Here is a 16,024-nt window from a genome sequence, read left to right as displayed (position 1 = left end):
AGGGATGGCAGCAGGCTGCTGCAGGTGCACTGTGACATGAGCACTGACAGAGGCAGGGGGATACTGAGTGGGGCTCTGCTCCTCTTCCTGCTTGTTGATCAATGTAATAACATGGACATGATACAAATGTTAGTTGAAGCTCCTTTCTCTCTGCTGCACTCCTGTGCTTCAGCTCCTTCCTGAATGCAGTAGCATGTCTCAGGAGGGTGGTGGCTGGGGTGATGTGGTGTACAGTTAATGCAGTTCAGCTGATGCCTGTTGGTGTTCTCACTGCTAGTGCTGTGAGCGTGCACCTCAGCTCTGGCCACACAGGAGCTGCTGAGTGACTTAAAGGAATCTGAAGGCAGAGGCATGGATGCCTTGAGGTGGGGAGTGTGTGTGAATGTGGAGCAGTGAGGTCAGAGGTTCTCTGATGGCAATCTCCCTAAACTACCAGAGAAAAAGATGAGCTTTTTCACCTTTCAGTGATAAGCGATTTTCTCCACTGAAATAAATTCTTGTGCGTTATGGTCAAGCCCTGCTGATCTTGGTGAAATTTAGAAACCCAAATGCATTGTGAATCTTGTTTAAGCTTGTTTTGTCTTAAGTGTTCAGATCATGCTCAGATTTGTGGGAAGTAAACTGTAAAATTTGTAAAATTAAGTATTTGCCCCAGTGCTTATGTGCAGCCAGAAAATGCAGTGTGTGAATCAGAGAATCCAGCATTAAATAGGGCAAAGTTTTGGAGCAAGAGTCTTTAAATGTTCTGGGGAAAATAATGTTGCAGTACAGCCAGTCTTGTGCTGGTTAAAGTTGTTTGTTTCTTCTGATATTTCTGTTTCTTACCAGAAACTGAGATAAGACAGCATAAACTTGGCAAATTGTCACAAAGCCTCAAGCAGAGAAGGAGGAGGCAGGAAATAGCTGATTTTACCAAAATGGTCATGGGGTGAGAATCTAAGACTGCAAAGGTGAACAGGCTTCCTACTTTAAAGAGTAATTGTCTTTTATTTCTAGGTCTTGACAAACTGCACAACCTCACAAGCAGCAGCTCCATCTGCTACCAGCTCCATGTGGATTTGTGGGCAGCCAGAGAATCTGTCTGTGAGTTCCTCCAGGCTGCCTCAAGCAGGAAGAGATCCAGGCTGTCAGTGGGGAGTTAGAGAGGCAATGCTGGTAAGGAGGGCCTGGTACTGGTGCTGTCTCTGCACAGGGAAGCAAATGCTGGCACCTGGGTATTTGTATTGCCAGTAGAGTGGGAGCTCCTTAGGTCAGGATGGATCAGATGTGGTTCTCTTTGAGGAGAAAAGCTCAGGGAGACTGAGGAGAGTGTGCCCATGGGAGAACAGGAGAAGGAGTTGCTTGTTCATGGGGAAGAGAGGGCTGTGTGACCCAGGGAAATGCGTGAAAAGGCAGGCTGGGAAGTTTCTACAAAGTACCCTCTGCTGATGGGGCAGCAACTTCTGGGGCTTCCCAGCTAAGAGGAAATAAAAGTGTTTTTTATCCACATGGGAGTTTGCTCAACATCAGTGCTGGCTTCTGCCACTGGTAAATCCCTGTTGTGTCCACAGTCTTCCATTTATGCTTTAATACCCTCTTGCCATGAGGTTTATATCTTCAGCTGGAGGATCCACCCCTCTAATAGCAGTGCTTTAGAGATTTGTGTGCACACCTATCCTGTGCTGTGGCTTTTCCCCTGCCAGGCCTGCTGTGTCCCACCTGAAGGGTGGATAAGCTGTAGTAATTTAATTATCTGTGGCTTTGATCCCTTCTTTTAGGGCATGCAAGGACCCACCACAATGTCTGGAAGTTCACAACATGGAAGGGGACCATGATGTGCTCTCAGCAGCTGTGCCCTGACACACCACAGTGCACGGTGGCACAAGAACTCCACCTGGCCAAGCTCAATGGGAAGCACGGGGAGAGCAATCACTGTGAGGTGAGCAGCAGAGCTGCTGTGCTGATTATCCCTCCATAGCCTGGAGAAAACACACAGAGCTGTGTTTCCTTCCTGTCTTTCCTTGGAGCAGGAGGGATTGCCCTCCAACTCATTTCACTAGAAAGCAAAATGATCCATAACAAAACTTACAGCTCTCACTCTCTCCTCCCTGGATCCAGAGGACCTGAGCTCATGGCTCCCTGCTTCTTGTGGGCAGAGATCCTTGAGGTGGTGCTGTCTTGGTCTCTGAGGGGAACACCTAAAGGAGCACTCACTAGGAACCACACTGGGTGCTTGCTCACTGTTTGATGTAGCCTTTCCCTTGGCTTTTAGTGCACACCTTGGGGAACATCTCACTGTACAGGCTTAATTTGGGATTGAAGGTGGCTCAGTCCTGTTGTGTTCCAAGCTAGACAGAGGTTTGATCTATATTAAGAGTGGCTGAAATACTGATTATAATTAAAGTCTCTGTTTATTGGAGGGTTAAATGGTATTTGAGATAGTGGTAGACTCCTAGCACCTGGTCTGGGCACTTTAGTAAGAGAAATTCCTTGGTCTTTTCCCAGGGTGTGAAGTGGGAGTCATGGAAAGGACATGAATTCTCCACCCCTTTTATCTGTCCTCAGTCTTCCAGCAATGAGCCAGTCCTGGGCAGGAGGAAGAAGTCTTTATCAGAGAAGAGGAAAAAGATCAGGGCTTAAATAGAACGCTCTGCAGAACAACCCAAAGATAATGACTCAGTATTTCTTAACAAAGTTTGATTCAGACTTTCTCCAATGCGAAGGAGACAATAGCTGACCAATGTGCACCCAGGGACATCTGGATCTGCAGGCCAACTGCTAGCAGCCTTTGGAGCTCCTGGTGGGTGATGTTCCAGATTCTAGGAGAGGGCTTGTGGGGGATCCTGCTTGTAGATACTCTGGTTGGCTAAGCATGACAAGAACCTGCTTGATCCAATACATGCAACCTCTATGAACTTTATGTCAAACAAGCTTCAACACATGTTGTTCTTTCTGAAGCCTGGGCTGCAGATTCCTCTTAATTCTGTCCTTCGCTGGTGCCATCCACTTCAGACTTCCAAAAACAAATTTGAACCTACTAACAAATAATAACCCCCTAGTTTACATCAGAGTGAACTTTTCTCAGACTATCACCTCTCCCTGCTTTGGTCTGCAGTTCTCCTCATTATTTGGGCACATTCCCTATTCTTCCTGCAGAACTGGGTTTTGGGAAATGCTGCCAGTCTGCTGGCAAGGCTCATTAACCCATGTGTGTTGTGTAGACTGGGCTCCTCAGCCCCCAGTATCACATCTCTGCAGGTTAAAATCTTGCTATTTTGCTTGTGCCATTTTTCCCAGCCCAGAGAAAATACAAAGGAGATGTGCAGTAGATTGATGTTCACTCTCCAGGGTGAGGCCCAGAACAGAGTGAATGTGAGGTTCACTCCTCCTCCAGGCTCTGCTCACCATCCCAGACCTACCTCTCTGTACTGCTTGCTTGCAGACAATTAACCAAATTCCCTATGTGACTGCTCCATCTGCTGCCTTCTGCTTTTTCATCAGCAGTGTGGCAGGTAGCGATGCTGAAATGATAACACTTGTCATCCACCTCTAAAATGAGCATCCCTGGAGTTAAACTAATCCTGTGTGCCCCAGTGCATGGTTTCACATTTGACTGCCTTTTTAAATTTTTTTTTTTTTTTTACTCACAGCCATAAAAGGTGAGGGTTTTTTGTTTTTTTTCACTGAGAAGATATTAAAATTCTGGACAGCCAGCTCCAGCCAGGGAAGAAGTATGACCTAACCAAATGCTGCTTGCTCAAAGGCTTCCTTGTCTGGGCACACTGGGACATGGCTGTTCCATGTCTTAATGGCCTTTTCTATTGCAGTGCTAAGCTGAGTAATACATTTTAAAGAATCCTTCCCAGACTTTGGAGAAAGTAAAAAAATCGCAAATTTCTGTCTTCTTTGCTTTGGGTGGTAGAATTGTTTTTCTTCCTATTTAAGCATTTTGCGTGAAATGGAAACATTACCCAGGTCTGGAGTGGGACTGTGCAGATTAGATCTTTGGGGTCTGCTCCAAAATCAAAAACCAAATCAAAAAAAAAAAAAAAATGGGGATTGTGCTCTCTTTGTGACTTGGTTTGTGAAGTGCTTAACTGATCTGTGCTTGCTAGGACCTGGCTGAGGAGAGGCAGCCAGAGAGTTGTGTCTCAAAGGTGAGGACTAAATTCTTCACAGTACTTTCAGGGCTGTGCCTCTTGGGTGGGCAGGTGAGCAGAGACTCATCTGAGTGTGTTAGGCTCTCCAAGCCCTGGTTTGGGGGAAGGAGGAGACTAATGGTGAGAGTAGAAAGGAAAATTGCACTTGAAGTGTTTTGCAGGCTCTGTGCTAAGAGCATGAGAGAAGGACATGGGAAAGCATTGAGGGCTCTTTGCTGTGAAGTGTTTTCTCCCTGTTGCCCACTTGTCTGTAGGCAAGGACAGATTTCAGTTATTCAGTTAAAGGGCTCAGTGAAGTTATCAGGGTGGTGATGAGGGAGAGCAGGACTAATCTCACAGACAGCCACTCTAAAACGAAGTGTATGCTCTAAAAAACAGCAGGCATGATTGTCACCTGTGACTTTTTCCTGTGCAGCAGCAGAACACAATCCCATCCTAAAGCTGAATCCCCCCTGGGAGCAGGGAGTATTCTCTTTGTGGTATAAGCTTTGTTTTTGAGCTAAAGGCAAACGAGGCACCTTATTTGCAATTTCTGAGGAGGGTCTGTCTGGCACTCCTAATGTTCCTCTCTCACCGGGAAGGGCAAAGTGAGAGCTGCTGGAGAAGCGCTGCAGAAAGTCAATATTCCCGAACAGCCACAGGATGGCATTGTCTCTTCAGGCAGGAGACACTTCCCGGTATCCAGCTGGCATCTCGAAAGGATCTTTTTGGGGTTAACTAGAGCCTGTGCTACAGCCCGGGAGGCTGGGACTGCTCAGATGATGCAGTTTGTTTGGCTTGAGGGAGTGGCTCTTCTGGTTTTGAGGCTCAGGATGGTTGGGGTAGTGCCATAAAAATGTCATATCCCTTTACTACCCTTGTTTTGCTGTAATATGTGGCCCTGTAACAGTGATGTCAGAGGGCCAACACATTCTCAAAACCTCTGCCTCGCTCTGAGATCACCTAAAAGTTTATATACTGATTTGCAACACATCCAGGGCAGAATTTTAATCCCAGAAGGATCCTCACTGCTTTGGCATTGCTGTGTTGATGAGGATTGTCCTGTAGCTGGGTCCTACCAGCCAGGACCCACCTGTTGTGATATATCTGCTGTTTCTGGGACACTAGAGAAGAGGAGGAGAGGATGCCTCTTCCCAAAGATACTGTGTTTTTGTGTTGTTGTGATTTGGAGAGAAGCCTGAAGTGTCTTCCTGCACTGGACACTTGCTTGGAAAGCAGTGCAGTTACTTTTGGTCACTGCTCTATGCTTTGTTGGCTGAATAAATAGTGGAATGGTCAGTGAGGATCCAATTCTTCCACCACAGAGGGATTTAATGGGCATTTTTGCTTCCCTTCAATCTTTAAACTGCTCCTGGATGCTAAACTTCACCTCAGCCACTGCATATCTCTAACCTAGGAGCCTGGAACTATCCTTACCCCTTGCAGCTCAGGCTACCCAAGAACACCTTACCCTAAATCCAGTGTCTAACATCTGGAGAGAGACAAGAAGCTCCTTTTTACTCCAGGAAGTGTGTGTGCCTCTGCCATTTCTAGCTGCTCATCTGTGCTCCTGCACTCCTCTTTCCCCAGCCTCTTCTGGAGCCTCAGCTTTGTGGGCAAGGGGCAGCTTGGTGCCTCATCCGGATGAGAAGCAGGTTTTTATTTTTTATTTTATTTTTATCATGGAGGCAGAGCCCGTGGTGTAGGATTTGGAAAGGCTCTGCCCAGCAGGCTGCAGACACCATGAAATACTTGTCTGATCAAAACCAACTGGGGTTAACTAGTTCTGTGCTGCTGATCCTCTGTAAGAAAAAACAAACCTGCAGCCCACCTCCCACAGCACAAACCTTTTGTTCTTCCCACTACTTCTTGCCCTTGGGTAGAGCAGCTTGGCTGTGCTCATTAACAAAGCAAGGCCATTAACTTGATTAAGTTAAGCTGTTTCTTTAAAAAAAAAAAATCTCTAAGCTGCACAGCTGGCTGCAGGCAGAGAGTGCACAGCCTCTGCTCTGAGCTCTCCCTGTGTCTTATCTACAGCCAGGACACAGGTACAGGAAAGATTTCCCCAGAAAAATAAACACATGACCAAGAGATCGAAATACACACAGTGTTTGTTTGCAGTTTAAGAGTCATTTATTTTTGGTTTCAAAAAAAAAATTGCACAAGATTTGTTTTGTTGTTGTTCCCTGTTGCATGGACTTGTTCAGGAAAATGGAAGGTTGATACTGAAATGCAGCTGTGGGCGGCAGGGCTGGGGTGTCTGGAGAGCAGGGGCTGTGCAGTGGAGTTTCTGTACTGTGCATCTCTGCCCCTTGGGAATGTGGGTGCTGCAGGGTTCCAGCTGCCCAGCTGGTGGATAACAGGTTCTGGTGCACCTCTGGCTTTTCTGCTCTTTTGCTTTTTCCTCCAGAAGGAGCCAATTCAGTGCCTGGTTTGGCTCAAACAGCAGACACCAAGGAAGCCAGCCCTGTGCTTTGGGGAGTGTGGAGGCTCAGACCATCCACTGGTTGGATGGATCAGGGCAGGGTTGTGTCCTGGTCCCTCTCTGCCCAGCCCAGGGGTGGTTTGAATGATTTTGGGGAGCCCTTGAAATTCAGACCTAGCTCTGAACTCCCCAAAGCCTGGATCTGGAGATGTGTGTGTTATCCAAAGCTCACATTTTCCTGGCAGTTCTCTGCTTCTTGCAGGAATTGGTTGCCCTCACTTGAAGAGTTACTCTGCTTTCTGGAGAAAAGCCTTCCTTGCAGGAAGCCCAGCAGAGCCTCCACACCAGGCAGGCTGTACTCTGACAGTGCTCACTGCCTCCGTGCCCCTGCTTGTTTGGCTGAGCCTCTGGCCTCCCACCGTGTTTCCCTTTACTCTGATTTTTTTCTTTATTCCTCCAGGCAGCACCACCCTGCCTCCAGGGCTGCTCCTGCCTCTGGATCACAGCACCTGCATGGGCTCCTCTGGCCACCTGGTGAGTGTGGAGGCAGGAGGGCTGAGAAAAGCACTTGGATGGGGAAAGGAGGGAAGGAAGGAGGAATAATACAAGTGCAGTGCTGGTTCTCCAGGATCTTGGCTAGACTGGGAGCTTGGGACAGAGATCAGAGCTATTTCTCCATTTCCTAGCATGACGTGGCAAACCCTAATTTTTATACCATTATATGTTGCTTCCTGTTTTGGAGCAGAAGGGAGTCACTAATTTCAATGGTGACAAAGCAAACTGGAAAATAAGGCACATATGGGGTCAATTTAAAGGGCTGTGTGAGGAGGAGCCCAGCCTCATGGCTGTTCCCAGCACAAACCCTGTGACACACAGCCAAACCCTGTGACATGATGTGACCATCACACCTCTGCCTGCATTGGACAGAACAGGCTGTGCTGGGACTGGGTGGCACAAACAGCTGCTTCCAGCTGCTGGCTTTGTCCTCCAAGTGAGGGGAAGGTGGCATCACCCTTGCCTGGGCTGGAAGCAGCTGTGCCCAGCAGCTCTGTCCAGGCTTGCCCACGTGGGTTTGGCTGCTTGTTCCCCAGATGCCTGGCTCTGGCTGGCAGCTCTGGGCTGCTCCAGCAGCTTAAGGACTGCAAGAAAATGGAAGGAAGACATCCAGTCTACAGACAGGGCAAAACCCAGATGTGATGAGGCTTCTCATCACACACATGCATCCCTCAATGGAAAAAGAGATGGGGGAGACAGAGCCTGGTGGGGCAGAGTGGGGAGCACAGGAGACTCCCAGCTCAAGGGACATAGGATGGGAACACAAGCCAGGGTGGGGCAGGTGGGAAGCAGAGCAGGGATGAGAGCTGTGTGTGGTCCTGTTAGCTGCTGTGCCCAGCTGAACCATCTTTCCAGAACACGAGGACACAGGGAGGTGCAGAGTCTGGCTGTATAATGTATCCCTGTGTAAGGGATGACTGTGCACATGGAATTTACTTTGCTTCTACAGCACATTCAAAATCCCAGAGCTGGTCAGCCTGACAGCCATCCAGAAATGTTCAGTGCAGCACACAGAGCTGGCATCAGCTGGGGCAGCACCTGCTCATAGGTCTGTGTGTGTCTGACACATGGCACAAGGGCTGCAGGGAGAGGTGATTCCTGATGTGCCAGGAAACCATGTCTGCTGCTTCAATACTGCTTCCATGTCCCTGGCCCTGCTCCAGAGGGGCCTTTGGTCCTGCTCTTCTTTAGTAGTCATTCAATAAATAACTCTAATGCCCGTAGCAAAGCTTTTACACAGCCTCAGGTTGTGTTTCTGCTCTTGCAGTAGCATGGTGAGCTCTTTAATGGCAAGTTTGTATACAAGAGTCTTTCAAGGAAGGTGTTTTCTTAAGTGCTGGTGCAAAAGGGCTGGTCTGGCAGCATCCTCTCTCCTGCCTGCCTCTAGCCTAGGTGGCAGGGCATCCTTCTGCTGTGCTGCCTTAGCATGGTGTCTGAGGTCTCTAAGGTTGTGCTGAGGGCATCTAGCTTCAGGTGCTCACAAGAGACTTTGGTTTGGTGGCCTGGTAGATGGCACATCTTTGGGCTGTGGGGTAACTCAGCTTTGAGCCCATAAAGCAAGCTGGGTTTGGACAGTGGGTTTGGAGCCTGGACAGTGAAGCTGTGCCATCTCCACGGCAGGGCAAGCAAAGGAGGTGTGGCTGTGCCTGCTTCACTCACAGCAGTCTGTGCTGTGCAGGGGGAGTGTGCAGGTGCCTTGGTCTGTGGGTGAACGTTGTCCTGGGCACCCCTGTGTGTGTGCTGGCAGCTGAGTGCAGAGAGAGAGCCTGGCACATGCTTTGCTGTGTGCCAGCCCCACGTGTGTGCACCGTGCTCATGGCAGGAGGGACACAGGAGCCGCTGGCAGGTCACCCTTGTGAGCTCACCTGTCCTTTGCAGAGGTCTGTGCCCCGGGGCATGCTGTCATGGTGGGGGAGAAGAGGCTTGCACAGCCTGTGCCTTGTTCCCTGTTGGCCCTTCAGCATGCTGGGGTCAGCCTCTGTTCAAAGTCACCACAAAGTGGCAGCAGCTTTGGTATCTCCTCTCCCCTCCTGGTGCACAGGTGAAAGGAATGGTGGCATCTCAGAGGAGAAGACCTGAACACCCTCCTGTCTGCTAGATGGGCAAGGAGGGTCTCTTGTCCAGCAAGAGCAGCTTGGGCTGAGCTGAGATCCACAGGTCCTCTTCATCCTGCTTCTTCTTCTTCTTCTTTTTCTTCTTGTTCCTCTCAGCATGCAACTGCCCATTGCTGCTGGGGCCACCTTTCCCTGTGCTTTCTCCCCTCCTTCTGCAGAAGCAGCAGTGGCAGCAGATGAAAATGAAGGCAAGGAGAACAACAAAGGGCAGACCCAAGAGCACGGCCAGGCAGACGGTGTTGAAGACGCCTTCCTCATGCTTGGTACGGATGAGCTCCAAGATGGAATTAAAGAAAGAGCTGATCTTCTGCTGCATGTCAGCTCCTGAGTAGGCTGCCTGTCCTGCTCCCTCTGCTTGAAAGGCACCTTGAGATATGCTCAGCTCCTGTAAGCAGCTAGTGGGCTCCACGAGAGTCCTTGTATGATGCCTGCAGAGACAAGAAACCAGATGGATCAGGTGCCAGCTCCCTCAGCAGTTCTCTCCATGGAGCTGCCAGAAGCCTCAGCAGGGTAAGATGTCTCCTGCCTTGGAGGGGCCTGGAGCCATGGGGGATGGACTGTGCTGCCTGCTATGTCCCTTTGGGTGTCTTCATCTGAGAAACACAGCTTCCTCTCTCCTGGGGTTTGTTCTTGATTGTGGGGATGGGTGAGGAGGGCTTTGGGCATCCTTACTTACCTAGGAATTTAGCCAAGCACAAATCCTGCCTCTTTGAATTTACACATCAGCCCTGGCTGAGCAATCACAGCACAGAGCTCTTATTAGCCCTTTGTGGGGCTTGTTTTGTAGCAGATGAAATATTGTCTGCAGAAGAAGCTCTAGAAGTGACTCTAGAAAGGGACTTTTGCCTGATGTAGACCAGTGACCATTGTGGAGACACAGTACTGCCACAGGAGCCAGGACTCCAGGTGTCACAGGTCCCTCCTTATTCCCAATCCTGGGACAGGGTATCTTTGGCCAGGCTGTTCCTCAGGGCCCATGGTCTGGGATGGGCAGCACAGAGGCAGGGTCTGTTCCTGCTGCCCTGGCACCCTGGGCACTGCCAGCAGGTTTGGGGTGCATTTTGGATGAGGACTGTGCTCAGTGAGACTCACAGTTGGTAGAGCCCAGTGAGCAGCCCTGCACCCACAGCTCCATGTGCCCAGGGCTGGCCACAAAGGCAGCAGCAGGGGAGGATAAGGGTTGGCTGGGGTGGAGGAGTTGCTGCTGCTGTGCCTCACCTGGGAATTGCTCCAAGGGTTTGGGTAGGGCTGAGAAGCATTTCTGTGGCTTGACGTAAGGTTTTCCTCTTCCCTCAGGGAGGGAGAGGTGCTGCTGAGTGCCAGGGCTCTCAGGGAAACCCTCCTGCAGGGACAGGGAGCTGCTGCCTCTGCTCACATCTTTCTTCCCCTCCTGTGGCCAGGCAAAGCATCTGAGTAGAGCAGGGGCCTTTGTGCTGCAAGTTTGCAGTTCTGGTTCAACACAGGGGTCATTAAATGGGAGGCTGTACAGATGAAGAGCTGGCAGGGGCAGTATCAGGCTCCAACACCCTATTTCACCCTTGCTCAGCAGGGTCTTTGCCAGCCTTTGGGATTCAAACCCTGCAGCCTCTTGAGGGAATGCTTAAATCCCCACGTGCCCAGGAGGGGAAACTGAGGCACAGTAAAATGAAAAAACTTGAGAGGTACAGCCTGAACACCAAAGATGTCCTACAGGGGTTGTTCCACCTGTCCCCTGTAACTCCTTATCTTTTCTTCTGGCAGCTCTCACAGACCTTGGGGACCTTGAGGGAGGGACAGGAAAGGGACCCAGGCTGGTTTTGGCTGAATCCTCCTTGTCTGCAGCACTGCCCTTCCTTGCTTTGCATCTCATTTATTCCTTGTTTGGTACCTGCTCAGGGATGCTCTCTTGTATGGAGAGTTTTAGGATTCTCCAGCTAGCACCACTGTGCTTCCCTCTGCCTCACTGTGCCATTCCACCCCACTCCTAAAGGAAGACCAAGCCACCAGCCTCACCCAAGAAAGCCACAGGTCCCACCCAGCCCTAACCACAGCTCTTGTGATGCTGCTTGGGGAGGAACTCCTGGGCAGCCCCCCAAAAAAAGCAGCTCCCAAGGGAAAACCTGCCTTCCAAAATGCTGTCCTGGGACCTACAGAACTGTACAGGGTCTGGTTTCACTGGTGTCTCCTGGCTGCTGGCTTTCAGACCTGACTGTCAGGGCCTCAGGAGCTGAATCCCTCAGCATAGATGCCAAGCTCTCAATTTGGCATTCCACAAGTGCTCAGATTCTGTTAAAAATAAGGGGTTTATCTGTGTCCCTCAGAAACAGACTGACCACTGTGGATTTATTGTTTTGATTTGCATGAGCACACAGCTGAGCTGGCCCCAGTTAGCTGATGGTTTCTCTTTTGAACATTAATTTCTCTGGGTGCCTTTCTAAAAAATTCTCATTTGAGATTTTTACAAAATGAAATGCAGTGCTCTGGGAGCTGGTTTTGGCTTTGGCTGGAAGAAGTTTATTATGATTATTGTTATTACTACTATTATTAATGGATTATTGTCCATTCTGCTGCATCAAAACTGGCTGTTCCTCACATTCCCTCATTCCACTATTCAGCAGAGGACAGAAATATCATCAATATCCCCACCTGAGAAATCACAGGCTACCACTCAGAGACTCAAATCTCATACAACCTCTGCCTAGCCCCTGCCTGTAACCAACTGGGAGCATCCCAGATCTGCTTTTGCTCACAGGGGAGATAAGTGAGAGCCACTTCTTAAAGCCTCCTCCCTGTCCTGACCTTCATCTTCACCTAGGTGGGTTTTTTTGGGGCAGCTGTAGTAAAGGTTACACTGAACATAAACAGAGCAGCTTTTCTTCAGTGTAATCATCCATGTGGTGCAGGTTTGCCACTTATCCCTAAGGATCCTGACAGCTCATTATCCAGGCAGGAATACAGGATGCCTATGATACACGGGACTCCAAAAAAGAAGTAAAAACCCATTTAATCCCCAAACAACAACTGCCTTAATTTCAGACAAAACAGGATGTACAGCTTTATTCCTGCACTGAACTGCTTTATATTTATTGCCTCTAAACTTCTGGGTAGAGAAGGAGGGCTGGAACTTCCTTTCAAACTTGTAATTAATTGTTTGCAGAGGAAAAAAGAACGAGGAGATAAAAAAAAAAGCAAAGCCCTTTGATATGTTTCCACTTGAAACTGGAGCTGAATGCACTGCAGAGGCGCTGGCTGATTGTCACTGGAAGTGTCCAGCTCATGTCACTGGGGACTTGTGGCCACCCTGGGCAAGCTGAATATGCATCTCTTGGAAGGGGAAAGTGGAGGTACCTGCCCCTGCCCTGACCAAGCAGCACCCAAATCCCAGGGCCATCTTCCAGCATGGCCATGCAGCTGGTTTTCAAATGCCTTTTCTTTCTGGTGTGTGCATTGCTTTTTGTTTTCTAGATGAAGGGATGTCTGTGTGCTAAATAATGGGATTCTTCAGTTTCATATTAAAAAAAAAATGGGAGGGGAGGGAAAAGTAGAAAAATTGATGAGTTTGGAGGCAGCAACTCCAAGGGCAGAGGGGTTACCCAAGGCCACCCATTGCCAGCTGAAAACCTGAGAGCACCATGAGGAGCTGCATTTAGGAATATCCATGCTGCTGCTCAATTTGGTGTTACATCTCCCCTTAGAGAGGGAATGAACATGCTGTGGTCCAGCATGGGTGTGAACTGCTTGCTGCAAGCATGTGGAGCTGCCACTGGGAGGCCAGCTGAATTTTTTGGGTCAAGATATGGGACCAAAAAACAGGGCCAGGGAGGTACTGGGAGACAGGGCTTGTCTCAGAGAGGGCTGTGAAGCATCCTGCTGAATGAGCTCTTTGTTTTTGGTGCTGGCAGAGCCAGGGGAAAGCTGACATGGAAACTGGCCTGGGAACTCCTGTGGCCAGGGATGGATGGCTCCAGCTGATGGCAGCTCTGCACGACAGGGCTTCGTGCCACTTGTGTAAGTTTTAATCAACATTGCACATCCAGCATGAGGTTCTTTAATCCACACTGGCTTCCAAAGAGCTGGTTTGCAGGGTGGGGAGCATCTGCCACTCCTCTGCAGTTATGGGAGGCCGTGGGTGGAAAACAAGGTCCTTTTGAGGGACGGCTTGCGATGGCACCACAAACCATTGCTGTGCAGGGCTTGCCTGGCTGAGCTGGAGGGGTAAGGGCTGCCAGCCTGTGCATGGGGAAACCAAAACAGAGGGGGTTGCCTTGGCAATGCTGGCTTGTCCACATCCTGTGCACTGCAGAGCAACCGCAGCGACCGGGGATGGAGGTAGAGTTTGCAGAAAAGCTGCAGTTTACTGGAACTGCTGTGCTGTGTCACTGTGGCACAGGGGACAGCGCTGGAGGTCATTCTGCCAGTTAAGTTCTTTAGGCCCAACCCTCAACAGGCTCTTGTGTCTTCATGAAGTTCCCTCCAAGCTACCAAAGCTCAACCTGCTCCTCTCAGCTGAGATGCCGCCTGACTCAGGCAGGAGTGCTCTAAGGAGCTCCCTGCATCCACAGTGAGAGCAGCAGCATCTCTGGGGGCAGCTGACCTGTGGGGTGTGCCCCAAGTATTTCTGGATTATCTCAACACTCCTGTGCTCTGTGGCCAGCTGCAATTCAGGACCTGCAGAGGTGACATGAAATCAACTGACCTGCAGCCACCCCCATTTCCTTCACGCAGATGAGAGCACACTTCGTGCAGCTGATGCTAAGGAGTCCAAAGCAGGAATCACATTATTAAACAACCATTTCCGTCTGTTACTGGCTTTATGTGAGCTTTATACCAACTTTCCATTGCAGTGACAGCTGTGGTTCAGGCAGGGAGAAGCTAATTTTGTTACAGCCTCTGAGCTCCCTGATCCACCCAGCAGGGACACAGCTATGCTGTCACACAGTGGCACCTATTTTCCCTGCTTGCACCTGCAGACTTGAAGGAAAACTGGATGAAACCTGACACCGAGGGTGAGCAGTTTCCTTAGCAGGGATTGCACGTTGCTGTTTCGGAAATGGTGACTAAGAAGGGTTTTGCCGCCGGTCTCGCAGAACTCGCAGCAGGCTACAGAGACCTTCCTCAAACGTGAAAGACAAACACCAAAAGCCACCACCCAGCAAACACGACAGGCTGAAACTTCATCTCGTTCCCACCACCATCGAACCTTCCTGCCAGAAGCCACGCGTAAATGCTTTCATTCCCTAAAGGGAGTGATTTGGAAAACTACTGATATGGATGTTGGATAACAGGGTTAAAGTGAAACTATTTTGCAAGCTGCTGCCTGGAGCCCACTCGTCATCGCCGTCTGCACAAGCGCGGCTGTCGTCGGCCCCTGGATCACCGAGACTGCGGCCAAAAGATCAGTTTTGAGTTTAGGTGAGCGCCACTGTCATCCCTGGATGCAGCGGGAGCTCCTCGGAGCCACCCTGGGCTCCTCCAAACCACGGACCGGGCAGTGCTGCCTGTCCGGGCGGGCAGAGCCCCCAGCCATGGCCCTCCCTGGGCTCGATCACTTGTGGCTTTGGTTACAGGAGGCTCAGGGGGCTGCCGGGGAAACAGTGGCTGCCCCATCCCTGGGAGTGTTCAGGGTCAGGCTGGACGGGGCTTGGAGCAGCGTGGTCGAGTGGAGGGTGTCCCTGCCCACGGCCGGGGTTGGAACGAGGTGTCCCTAAAGTTCCTTCCAGTCAAACCGCTCTAGGATCCTGTGCTGTTCAAAGCCACAGTGGTTTTGGGTGCAGCCCCAAGAGCCCGGTGCCAGGCGGGCTGTCCCGGACACACGTCCCCGGAGAGCTGCTTGCTGCTCATCGCTCTTTCCCCAGTCCCCGTTCTCACCCCCTCCCCCCGGGCTGCGCGAAGCAGATGATGTGGCCTTAAAAAAAATAACTAGAAGGCGAGAAAAGCCCTGGATTTGAGTAACACAGCACCCAGGACAAAGCCCAGCCCTGGGATCGCCCTCCCGGGTACTCCGCGGACCCCCGACGTACCTCAGCGCCGCGGCCCCGTCCCGCCCGTTCGTCCCGGCCGGCGTGAGGCGGCTCCGGGCAATGAGCCGGGCCCGCCCGCCCGCCTCCGCCCCCGGCCCGGCCCCCGGCCCGCCCGGCCCACCTGGGCTCCCCCGCCCTCGGCCGAACCCAAACGGAGGGACAGGCACACGCACTGAGGGGTTTAGGCTGGCAGAGAGGCGGCCACGGGGCACAAACCAGCCCCGAACCGCCTGTGGGGAAAGGGAGGGAACCGAGTGTGTGGCTCGTCGGGCTTTGGTGCAGCCCAGGTTTTCCCAGAAGGGTTTTTGGGAGCCAGCAGGGAGGGCTGCGGGGCGGTGATGGCGCTGCTGTGGTGGGAGGGCAGGGTAGAGCTCCAGCTCCCCGAGAGCAGTGCCAGGAGTACCACCCTGGACCCCCTCACCCTGCTGCCTCTCACCTGCACCCAGCACGCCATCAGCACCACCCTGCGTGCTGTCACTCCTGCCCTGCCATCACACCCACCCTCTGTCCCTGGAGAGGCCACACTGCGGCCAGGCAGGGGGTGATGGAGCATCCCTGGGACTGCCTGAGGTGATGCAGCATCCAGGAGCATTAAGGGTGCTGTACAGCCATGGATAATGATGGATGTTTCAACCTGGCTGTGCAGGGTTTAGTGGTGGCCTTGGCATTGCTGGGTTAAAGGGTGGACTTGATCACCTGAGAGGGCTTTCTTGACTTAAATGATTCTGTGATTCAATATTTTCAAACTGTGATCCCAGCTCCATTGGGATTGCCACCCCCACTCTTCGCTTGCTACTTTCTCTCTCACTTATT

General features: G+C 51.0%; 1 protein-coding gene and 1 long non-coding RNA gene across 2 annotated transcripts; one reads left to right on the top strand and one right to left on the bottom strand.

Moving 5' to 3' along the window:
- The first annotated feature begins 1,093 nt into the window (after positions 1-1,093).
- LOC129046773 (uncharacterized) lies at positions 1,094-7,052 on the top strand. The gene is made up of 3 exons (XR_008508542.1): positions 1,094-1,155; positions 1,758-1,918; positions 7,004-7,052. It is a non-coding gene; the product is annotated as an uncharacterized LOC129046773 (long non-coding RNA).
- KIAA0040 (KIAA0040 ortholog) lies at positions 6,229-15,228 on the bottom strand. The gene is made up of 2 exons (XM_054515857.1): positions 15,212-15,228; positions 6,229-9,640 (listed from the first exon to the last, which is right to left on the bottom strand). Exon 2 carries the CDS (start codon positions 9,526-9,528, stop codon positions 9,193-9,195), a length of 336 nt encoding a protein of 111 aa, XP_054371832.1. The 5' UTR covers positions 9,529-9,640; positions 15,212-15,228; the 3' UTR covers positions 6,229-9,192.
- Between the last annotated feature and the right edge of the window lie 796 nt (positions 15,229-16,024).

Source organism: Molothrus ater, chromosome 9, assembly GCF_012460135.2.
Source record: "Molothrus ater isolate BHLD 08-10-18 breed brown headed cowbird chromosome 9, BPBGC_Mater_1.1, whole genome shotgun sequence".
NCBI classification, from domain to species: Eukaryota; Metazoa; Chordata; class Aves; order Passeriformes; family Icteridae; genus Molothrus; species Molothrus ater.
This window is presented reverse-complemented; position numbering and strand designations above follow the sequence as displayed.

Bases quoted from the DNA above. Each gene is read 5' to 3' on its own strand.
- KIAA0040 (XM_054515857.1), bottom strand. From the start codon at position 9,528: ATGCAGCAGAAGATCAGCTCTTTCTTTAATTCCATCTTGGAGCTCATC.